Consider the following 12,500-nt stretch of genomic DNA (forward strand, 5'->3'; position numbering starts at 1 on the left):
CCCTACACTTTCTTTCTCTCTCTCTCTCGCTCACACACACACACGTATATAAACATTTAAACAAATGCAATACAATGCGAACACATGCTCTCTCTTCATTTTCTCTCTCTCTCAATCTCTTTCTTCACACACACACACACACACACACACACACACACACACCTTGGCCAACCTTCTTTTCAAGTTCTGTCTCATACATCTGCTGGGTGTGATCTATGTGAGATTTGTAGACACCAATCAGACTTCACCTTATTCAGGAGCGTGCCGTGTGCATAGGACCACTGAGTGCCGTGTCTCATTCTCTCGTTTTCTGTATGTGTTTGTGTACTTTGTCTATTTATTTTAAAATAAAACACATAGTTTGATGACAAAGTAGTGCATCTATTATGATTAATTCACATTATCCAGTGGAGTAGGAAGTTGTCATATCCACTTCAGAATGACTTGTCTTGTAAAAGGTGACCATCTCGACAAGGGTTTAACTCCAATACATACTGGTTGGCAAGAAGGCACTGACCTTAGCTTTTAATAGTCATCTCTGTTGATGCAACATTGTATCACTGACCTTAGCTTTTACTAGTCATCACTGCTGATGCAACCTTGTATCCTGACCTCTGTGTGGCTCTGTCAGAGGGACTTCCCTGGCAGTGCTCTGCATGCTTCCTCTCCACGTACACGCAGGAGCATGCTTTTGACCTTTGCCCGCTTTAAACACGTGGCCCCTTTACCTGACCGGCGCCGTCATCACGAACCTCTCCCCCACGTCTCGCGGAGTGGAAAAGTACTCCACACATCAAACACACAGCTGATAAACCTCCTCCCCCGCTGAGCAAACACACAGGACTGCTCTTTTTTTCTGTCCAGAGAACAGCTCAATATAACAGCACTGTGTATGATCCAAAACAAAAAAAATCCCTTCAATCTCACTTATACAAACAAAAGATATTAAGTCATTTTATCGCCCACCCTAAAAAAAACAAAAAGAGGAAAACTGTGTATGATCCAGTGATCCAGGCCAGCACTCTTCCTGATGTGGGCCAGCACTGCTCCTGATGTGGGCCAGATCAGGACTAAAGGCCCCCAAGAGTGATCCAGGCCAGCACTGAGCCTGATGTGGGCCAGATCTGCTCCTGGTGTGGGCCAGCACTGTGTCTGGTGTGGGCCAGCTCTACTCCTGGTGTGGGCCAGCTCTACTCCTGGTGTGGGCCAGCACTGTGTCTGGTGTGGGCCAGCTCTACTCCTGGTGTGGGCCAGCACTGTGCCTGATGTGGGCCAGCACTACGCCTGATGTGGGCCAGATCAGGACTAAAGGCCCCCAAGAGGCAAAACTGTCGGGGTCCATTCCTCTCGTTCTTAGAACTGGACCTGATCTCTCGCTCTAAGAACTGGACCTGATCTCTCGCTCTTAGAACTGGACCTGGTCTCTCGTTCTTGGAACTGGACCTGATCTCTCGCTCTTGGAACTGGACCTGATCTCTCGCTCTAAGAACTGGACCTGGTCACCCGCTCTTGAAACGGTTCCTGGTCACTCGCTCTTGGAACTGGATCCCCTCCTAGACCCAGCATGGTGTCTTGGTCCTCCCCACTCTTTCCCAGAGTAATGCTCTGACCTCGGCCTCAGTAATATAAGGCTAAAAGGGTTTGCCTTGAGCTATTAATACCCATCCAGACGCATGTGGCTGCTGTACACTTGCAGATGACACACAACCCAGGGAACTACCTGCTACAGGAGGAAACTCCTCTTTGGCCATAAGAAGACATTTAGATATATAGAACCTTCTGGAACATGCCCTGTACAGTATAGTCACAAGAGTACGCAAAGTTACTAGGAAGAACTCTCAAACCCCAGTTACTAATGAACTGAGAGGAGCTGATTCTGGAACAGACCTGAGCCAAACCAGGGCCACATCCATGCCCAACCAGGGCCACATCCAATGCTAAATCTGTGCCAGATCAGGGCCACATCCATGCCCAACCAGGGCCACATCCTTGCCAGACCAGGGCCACATCCATGCCCAACCAGGGCCACATCCATGCCCAACCAGGGCCACATCCATGCCCAACCAGGGCCACATCCATGCCCAACCAGGGCCACATCCGTGCCAGATCAGGGCCACATCCAATGCTAAATCTGTGCCAGATCAGGGCCACATCCATGCCCAACCAGGGCCACATCCATGCGAGATAAGGGCCACATCCATGCCAGATCAGGGCAACATCCATGCCCAACCAGGGCCACATCCAATGCTAAATCTGTGCCAGATCAGGGCCACATCCATGCCCAACCAGGGCCACATCCATGCCCAACCAGGGCCACATCCATGCCAGATCAGGGCCACATCCATGCCCAACCATGGCACATCCATGCCCAACCAGGGCCACATCCATGCCCAACCATGGCACATCCATGCCCAACCATGGCACATCCATGCCCAACCATGCCACATCCATGCCCAACCAGGGCCACATCCAATGCTAAATCTGTAATCTGTCACATTAGTCACTGATGATGATCATTGAGACTTTCTGTGCTGTGAAATATTTGAGGGTATATGCACTGTGTGCAAGTTTTTTTTAAAGATCTGGTGTGTGTGTGTGTGTGTGTGTGTGTGTGTGTGTGTGTGTGTGTGTGTGTGTGTGCATGCGTGAGTAACTGTAAATCTCACTTGAGTGGTCTGAGAGGTCGACGGGTTCGCCAGCAGTGCTTATGTAAGGTGTGGTTTCCTGCCCGCACGTCTGTCACTGCAGAGGGTTTCTCGTGTAACCCAACACCACCTATAAGGTTCCTCTACCACCCTCACCCCATTAACACACCACCAGCAGATCCCACCCCACCTCAACAGACCCATAAATCTCCATGACAACGTGGCTGACAAGTCACTCCCTGAGTTGCCAAGAGGGATACTGTAAGTAGTTGACAGAGTGAATCCTACTAGGATGTGTCAGTAAACTTGTATGGGCAAAGAAGTTAACTGCCTCTGGTTTTGAATAAGTGAGGAAATCTCCTTCCATTCAGTGAGAATACTGAATTCCTCTCTCTCTCTGTGTTTGTGTGTGTGTTATTGATCGATTATTGAAACGGATTGGCCACCACAGCACCTTCTGACTTAATGATTGACCTCCAGGGAAAGTTTTTAGTACATTATCATTCCTCGAAGCACCTTATTATCAGTGTTATCAGCCCCTGCAGACACGGCACACCAAGCACTGAGGGTCACTGTCAGAGCTCACTGATGCATGCTGGGACTGCATGACCAGAGAGCACTGATGCATGCTGGGACTGCATTACAGAGAGCACTGATGCATGCTGGGACTGCATGACCAGAGAGTACTGATGCATGCTGGGAACAGCAGGGGCAAAGGTGATGATGACCAGTCTCAGCACATTTGTCATGTTACAGAGGAGGGACCCAGAAACACACTCTCCCCCAACACACACACACACAAACACACACTCTCCCCCAACACACACACACACACAAACACACACTCTCCCCCAACTTACAAACACACAAACACACACTCTCCCCCAACACACACACACACACAAACACACACTCTCCCCCAACACACACACACACACAAACACACACTCTCCCCCAACACACACACACACACAAACACACACTCTCCCCCTATTCTCACACACATACAAACACACACTCTCCCCCAACTCACACACACACACAAACACACACTCTCCCCCAACACACAAACACACACTCTCCCCCTATTCTCACACACATACAAACACACACTCTCCCCCAACACACACACACACAAACACACACTCTCCCCCAACACACACACACACACACACAAACACACACTCTCCCCCAACACACACACACACACAAACACACACTCTCCCCCAACACACACACACACACACAAACACACACTCTCCCCCTATTCTCACACACATACAAACACACACTCTCCCCCAACACACACACACACACAAACACACACTCTCCCCCAACACACACACACACACAAACACACACTCTCCCCCTATTCTCACACACATACAAACACACACTCTCCCCCAACTCACAAACACACACAAACACACACTCTCCCCCAACACACACACACACACAAACACACACTCTCCCCCAACTTACAAACACACACAAACACACACTCTCCCCCAACACACACACACACACAAACACACACTCTCCCCCTATTCTCACACACATACAAACACACACTCTCCCCCTATTCTCACACACATACAAACACACACTCTCCCCCAACTCACAAACACACACAAACACACACTCTCCCCCAACTCACACACACACACAAACACACACTCTCCCCCAACTCACACACACACACAAACACACACTCTCCCCCTATTCTCACACACATACAAACACACACTCTCCCCCAACTCACAAACACACACAAACACACACTCTCCCCCAACTCACAAACACACACAAACACACACTCTCCCCCCCAACTCACACACACACACACACAAACACACACTCTCCCCCTATTCTCACACACATACAAACACACACTCTCCCCCAACACACACACACACAAACACACACTCTCCCCCTACTCACACACACACACACAGACACACACACACACACACTCTCCCCCTATTCTCACACACATACAAACACACACTCTCCCCCAACACACACACATACAAACACACACTCTCCCCCAACTCACAAACACACACAAACACACACTCTCCCCCAACTCACAAACACACACAAACACACACTCTCCCCCGACTCACAAACACACACAAACACACACTCTCCCCCAACTCACAAACACACACAAACACACACTCTCCCCCAACTCACAAACACACACAAACACACACTCTCCCCCTATTCTCACACACATACAAACACACACTCTCCCCCAACACACACACACACAAACACACACTCTCCCCCTACTCACACACACACATACACAGACACACACACACACAGCCTATGCAATTGGAGAGGGAACTCATGCCCCTAACCCTAACACACACACACACACACACACAAGGGAGAGGCCACCGTCTTCAAGTCCTGTAAAGGAAACTAGTTCATCATGACCACACACACACACACACACACACAGCTGTAAGGGATATCCTTCAAGGGAGGCCTTCAGCCTCTAGTCCTCTAAGGAAACTACCTCAAGGACTAGCAGAAGAGTCACACATATCCACTGGGATCATCTTTCCATATAGACACAAAGACATCTCAGGCACACACACACACACGGAACATTCCCTTGATCTGTAGTCCTCTAAAGGGAACTTAGACAGAGGCTAATGGAGGACCATTTCCACGAGAGGGAGAGGTCTTAGTGCTCTTGCACTCTTCTACAGCTCCCCTCCCCCCCATGCACATATTGCTGCCACACACACACACACATTTATCTGTGTAGTTGGAGCTGGGCCAAGTGGTGTCATGTTGTTATAGTAGGGTTCAGCAGGCAGTAGGGAAGTGTGTGAATGTGTGTGTGTGTCTGCGTGTGTTTTGTGTGAGGGGGTAGGGGTTGTTTGTTTGAGTAGTGTGTTTGCTCTTGTGGTGAGATCGTGTGTGCGTGTGTGTGTGTGTTGGAGGAGTCATTAACACACACACACACACACACCTATCACGGACACACAGTCAGTCACAGACCTCTTTCACGGTCAAACACTTCATGTACATGCACACCTGTCACAGACACACTCTTCTCAGTCACAGACATACACCTTTCTCACAGTCACACACACGCACGCACGCACACACACACACACCTCTAATATACACTCCACTCTGAACACCATGCTTAGGGGTGCTGCCTGTCCATCTGTCCACTGCCAAGTGTACCGTACCACACCACACCACACTACCCATGCAGTGATGAAGGCCAACCTACCCAGCAGTGCCAGGAGATGATGATGATGATGATGATGATGATGACACTGGCACTGTGTACAAACAATGCCAAAGTGGCATGGTGGACTCTGGCACACGTGTCATCAGAACTGGCACACAACTGAACACACACACACAAACACACACACACACACACACACACCTCTAACCATCACATGCATGATGGCCAACCTACCTGGCTGTGCCAGAACACACACACACACTACATAATGGACAAAAGTCAATCTGGTTCAAGGAAGTCATGGTTTGTTTATTAGAACATATGCTGACAGCACACAACACAACAATATATATACAGTATATATCATATACAGACTATTAAGTCATGGTTCATTTAATAAGGCATATACTGACAGCACAAAACATGTGTATATGCATGTTTTTACATCCACATACCCTCCTACCTTAAAATCATAAATATAAAAATGTTTATGAAAACACGCAACTAAAAAAATAAGTAAGAGCAGAAATGAGACCTTGCATCCCACACCATGTTCTTATCTCAAGAGCATCTCATCTGAGGCCACTGGTGATTCCATTTAAAAGGCCACATCTTACAGTTAACACACTGTATGTGTCTCACAGCTATATCCAAAACACCTACCCTTTTTATATGAGCTTTTCTGGGCAGTGTGTTTCCATTCTAGTCCTATGTTAGCTAAAAGAAGGCAGACGCGCAGTCACAGTGTGTCATGAACCTGTTTCTACAATCAATTTTTTTTCTTTTTTAATGCTTTCATTTCAAGTGATATTTCCACCACGTTGTTGCCCCTCGACCTGCGTGTCCAATGTGTAAACATAAAAACAAACGGGAAGACCTTTAATGTTTTGACTTGAGTAAACACAGTCTACAAAAGCAGCTGGGGGTTGACCTGTCGTCTGCTGGGGGCCCTGCAGCAGGGTCGTCTTGCCCTGTCCCCGTGTCCCCTCCCTCCCCGTCTCCCCCCCCCCTTTCCGTGTCCCCTCCATCCTCTCAGAGGACTCATTAATCTGGTCACTTTGGCATCTAAATGAAGGACTTTGTCCCAGTAGCATTTAGCAGCAAACTGGTTTGGCTGAACTAACTGCATTGCAGTCTCCTTGCCCCTTATCCACACAGATCACACACACACACACATACATACACACACAGACGTGACGTCAAGAGCTGGATCTAGTGCACTACTCCTGCTGGTCCATCTGTGTGTGAATCTCTGCTCGTTCTGGACAGGAAGTGCGCAGGAGAGTGTGTTGATTGTGGATAACAGAGAACGGGTCCCAATGTTCCTCTCCTGGGTAGCAGCGTTGGGTAGCTTTAGTGTGTAGCTAAAGAAGCAGGCAGTGATGTGGATGTGGAGTCACAACCACTTGCACTCAGCTAGCCAATCACAGCCTGAGAAACCCGGGCCATGACGACCCCACCCCCCTGTCAACCAATCAAATTCTGTAACCTGGTCCAAACCACCCACATCATGGCAGTATGGGGGATAGGGGTTGCCATGGCACCTGGTGTGGGGAGCCCCCCCCCTCAGTCGCTTTGTAGCGTCTCGGGGGGTGCGTCCAGAATCTCGAACATGTCGTCGATGACCTGCCACAGGCAATTGTCCAATGGGAAGTCGTTGTCCACTAGGTTGACCAGGAAGTAGTTGTCATGGATGTACTGGATGATCATACGAGACGGAGACTCATCCTCGTACAGCTTCGCCCACTGCTCGATCCACAGAGCAAAGGCTTCGTCCTGAGAGAGGCACACACACACACAAACACACACACACACACACACACAACCACAGAGTTAATTTAACAGAGATAGGGGTGGTTGCAAGCGTACTTCTTATTTGCTTTGAAGTGAGCTTTGGGGGCTTTGGGGGCGTGTGTGTGCGTATTTGACCTACAGTAGGGCACCTTATCTGAGTCCACAAGGACAATAATGCAGTCTTTTGCTAACTAGTGACTTGTGATGAGTAAGAGTAGCGTCCAGGTGTAACAGGCCATAGTATACCCCCGGTCCGGATTATACCTGGGGTTAAAGGGGCCTAGGCTAGATTATACCCCGGGTATATTATGGCCTAGGCCAATTTTTACTCCGGGCTTTAAATTGGCCTAGGCCAATTCATACTCCCTCAGGCCAGATTATACCCCCATGATATCATTCGTGTTGAGTGATATACACAAGAATTACTTAATATTTCAACATTTTATTGGGGGTTCAGCTTTGTCAGGTAAGTAAAGTGAGAAAGCAAACTAACTTAAGTCTTAAAACTCTAAAACATAGACTTTAATTACTTCAACCAGAAAAAATATTAGACTTCCACAAAGATCAAAGATTACTACGTCCTGAAACTTCAACTTCTAAGACTAGCAAGTCCTCGCTACAATATAAATGTTCAAAGTTAAACACTGATAACAACATCAAAATATCGACAAAGATCAAAGATTACAACTTCTCAGTTGTGTTACGCATTCAAATAAAAGCACATACCCAAAACATAATGCAATTGTAACTTAATATTATAAAAGTCATAACGTTCTGAAACTTCAATTTATGAGACTAGCAAGTCCTCGCTAATATAAATGTTCAAAGTTGATAACAACATCATCTAACATTTGTTAGGACGTCTCTTGCATGTCTGGGCATCTCAGGGAGTGGAGGAGGGATACAGATTATGTACTGCACTAGGTGCATACAAGTTTTCGAAAAAATAATTAAATGTTTTATTGTCTGTTCGACCCACACTCGACCCATACCCATCAATGCGCTAGCATGTTCTCGCAACACCCCTACCTCTTTAGATTTTTGGCAAATTTTCCCCTTAAGCTAAATATATTTTTGAATGTCAAAATATTGGTTGGAGAAATAGAAGGGGTGCAAAAAACTATTTTGATTTTGGCGCCCACCTCCAGGTGGCGCTCTAGGCAACCGTCTTGGTTGCCTATAGGAATGGGGCAACCCTGCCTGGAGGGGGATAGTCTGGCCTAGGCTATTTTACACCCCCTGGTATAGTTTGGTCTAGGACAGTTTATCCCCGAGGTATACTCTGACCTGGGCCAAAGTATAGCCAGGTTTAATCTGGGCGGGGGTTATTTTGGCCTGTTACACCGGTTTACAACTTCAAGCTGCACACAAGGGGGACACAACAGACTACATGTGTGGGACTGACTCCGTGGATGAAGGCTGTTTAACAAACTCTTCATCTGTGAAGTGGTAGAGAATTAAACAATTTTTTTCTGTGTGTGTGTTCACTGTCATTCTGAAACTCGAAACATCAATCTCTTATTGATACCGTCCATTAACTGAATACCGCTGGATGTTCAATGATGCGCCTCTATCCATCCTGCCCAGGCACAGAAGCGACGCCCAATGCTAGAGTAAGGTCCAATCAACACAGAGAACATAGGACAGGTCACAGTGTATGCACTCACCTTCCAGAACATAAAGCTGACTGGGTCCACCACGGTGGGCTGGACGATCTCCCTGCCAGGGAAGATGCCCCAGGTCACAGCGTTGGGCTGCATGTCGTGGGCATTTGTGATGTTCCTCCCCTGCAAACACACACACACACGCACACACACACACGCACACGCACATGCACACGCACACGCAGGTCAGCAAACAGTCACACCATCATTGTGGAAGAACAAAGTATGTGTGTGATGTAAGTGGTGAGAGACTAATGATCATGATTACTAATGATTCTGTCCCAGTGAATTGACCTGCCTGACCCTCAAATATTTGTGTGTGTGTTTGGGGTTAAGTATGCAGGGGTGCAAACTCATCAGAGATGGAAAAGGTGACAACGATGCGAACCCCCCTGGGAGGGTCCGGGGCATGCTCCCCGGGGAATATATTTTATATAGGCCTACGTATAAGAACATTTTGCGCATTTTAAAGTTCAATGGATCAATCTGGTGCACTTTGACAGCTTAATTAAGAGGCTAGATCTATGAAGAACTTTGTGCTGTTGTAAACAATTTTGCGCTCTTGTAGCAGTTTAATCATAAACATTCCTGAGTTGAATGTTGCACGGGCATAGGCCAACCCAACCACATTCCATACACACGTGCAGTCAGGAGAGGCAGAGCCTCATGAAAGTAAAAGTCATGAAAAGTGAAAAGTTAAAAACAAATAGTTGAAAAGTTAAAAAACAAATAATGATAAAATAAATATAGAAATGTATCTACTGATCTCTGATTTAAATGTAATTTTTGTATGATTCTAATCATTTTTATAATCGAAAACGCTGAATTTGAGCATTTCCTGTTCAAACAGAGAGGCGACTCACGAGGACAGGCAGCGACGAGCTGCACCTTATCTCAGATTGTGGCATCCCTCACACACTGGGTTAAGCACATGCCTTTTGCTTTCTCATTGTTTGTCATCACTGAACTATTTGTAGACACTTTTATTATATGTCGTTTGTATCCATATAGTAGGTAATGTATTTCACGTATGTGTAGAAGCTATTTAATCTTGCTGATCTGTCAGAAAAAACACAAAGGGGAGGCGAATGTATCCTCTGCCTCAATGAAGGGGGCGTGCGAGAAAAAGTGAGCTGGAAAAGGACTTCCAATCCAGTGAAGCGATAAACAGCTAATCTCCGGACCAAACTCGGCTGACGACCGTGTCTTTTATGTAAATGTACATTTTTCGGTGTTTTCATGCTTAGATTTTTAAGAGTTACAGAGAAATAGAAACTGTACTATCCGATAACACCGTTATTGTAACCAGCAACCCCCCCCCCCCCATATTTGTATTGCAGATCTACACGAATCACACAAGTGACCTATTTTGGATTAAAAACGGCGAAATTTCGCCGAAAGGTGACAATTTGCACCCCTGAGTATGTGTGTGTGTGTGTGTGTGTGTGTGTATATAAATGGGGTTGTGCGTGTGTCACTCAACTGCCTGACCCTAAAATATTTGTGTGTGTGTATGGGGTTGTGTGTGTGTCTGTGTGTGTATATGGAGTTCTGTGTGTCTGTGTGTGTGTTTTTGTGTATGGGGTTGTGTGTGACTGTGTGTGTGTGTATGGGGTTGTGTGTGTGTGTGTGTGTGTGTGTGTGTGTATGGGGTTGTGTGTGTGTCTGGGGGGGTGGGGGGGGGCATGTGTGTGTTGGGGAGGGGGGTTGTATATACATGTGTGTGTGTGGGGTTGTGTTTGTGTGTGTGTATGGGCTTGTGTGTGTGTTTGGGGGGATTGTGTGGGTGTGATTGTGTGTGTATGTGTGGGGTTGTGTGTGTGTGTGGGTGTGTGGGGGGTTGTGTTGGTGTGTAAGGGTATGTGTATGTGTATGTGTATGGGGTTGTGCGTGTATGGGTTGTATATGTATGTGTGTGTGTGTGTGTGTGTGCGTGTGGGGGGGGGGGGGGGGGTGTATGTGTGTGTGTGTGTGTGGGGGGGTGTTGTGTGTGTGAGTGTGTGTGAGGCTCACCTGAACATTGACAATGTGATAGTTGACGCGGGGCTCGTACTTCTTGAGCACTTTGAGGAGAGCGGTCACATTCTCACTTGATGTGAAGAACTCCAGGTAAGCCTACACACACACACACACACACACACACACACACACACACACACACACAGAAGACAGGGGGTTCACTGAGGTCATATTCAACACTCCAGATGTACACTATTATTATCATCATTAATCAATGATATTAAGACCGTATGTGAATAAGATTGTAAGATAGATGCCATTGCTCCTGAATTGCCATACTGTAGAGTGACTATCACAATAAGAAGTGGAAGCTCCACCTTTGCAAGAGATGTAAGCACAAAGCGCCTCCTTTGCAAGACGTGCCATCACAAAGCTTCACCCATGCAGGTCACACCACCTCAACAAGGTTCATCTGAAGATAAGGTTGCGATGAGGTGATATGTTTCTAGGAATAGATCTCACCTTTACACACACTGACACAGATTCAACAGCAACAGATTCCTTTCACGCACTTCTTGGAATACGGTCACGACTTTAATGAGATGTTTACAGCTAGAGGGTGACGGAGACCCCTAAAACTAAATAAAGAAGTAGGTGAAAGGGCATACTGCTCAGCCTGAACTACAGCAGCATTCGAATGGAAAGTTGATGAACTCATGCACTGAGTGGCTTTCACATCCCCCGTAAGATATGAAGATATGTGAACTTATTCTGATTTCACATCCCCTGTAAGATATGAAGAACTTATTCTGATTTCACATCCCCCGTAAGATAGGAAGGTGTGAAGAACTTATTCTGATTTCACATCCCCCGTAAGATATGAAGGTGTAAAGAACTTATTCTGATTTCACATCTCCTGTAAGATATGAAGGTGTGAAGAACTTATTCTGATTTCACATCCCCTGTAAGATATGAAGGTGTGAAGAACTTATTCTGATTTCACATCTCCTGTAAGATATGAAGGTGTGAAGAACTTATTCTGATTTCACATCTCCTGTAAGATACGAAGAACTTATTCTGATTTCACATCCCCCGTAAGAAAGGAAGGTGTGAAGAACTTATTCTGATTTCACATCTCCTGTAAGATATGAAGGTGTGAAGAACTTATTCTGATTTCACATCCCCTGTAAGATATGAAGGTGTGAAGAACTTATTCTG

General features: G+C 46.7%; 1 protein-coding gene across 1 annotated transcript in view; it reads right to left on the reverse strand.

Annotated features, from left to right (window-relative positions):
• Positions 1 to 6,922: 6,922 nt before the first annotated feature.
• The window catches only part of mthfr (methylenetetrahydrofolate reductase (NAD(P)H)), a 12,382-nt gene continuing 6,804 nt past the window's right edge, over positions 6,923 to 12,500 (reverse strand). The window contains exons 10-12 of the mRNA XM_080833526.1: positions 11,337 to 11,438; positions 9,327 to 9,446; positions 6,923 to 7,641 (exon numbers count right to left, since the gene is read on the reverse strand). Coding sequence (XP_080689652.1) covers positions 7,432 to 7,641; positions 9,327 to 9,446; positions 11,337 to 11,438 — 432 coding nt within the window. The 3' untranslated portion in view covers positions 6,923 to 7,431. The remainder of the gene's footprint in view (positions 7,642 to 9,326; positions 9,447 to 11,336; positions 11,439 to 12,500) is intronic.

Source organism: Sprattus sprattus (assembly GCF_963457725.1).
Source record: "Sprattus sprattus genome assembly, chromosome: 2".
NCBI lineage: Eukaryota > Metazoa > Chordata > Actinopteri > Clupeiformes > Clupeidae > Sprattus > Sprattus sprattus.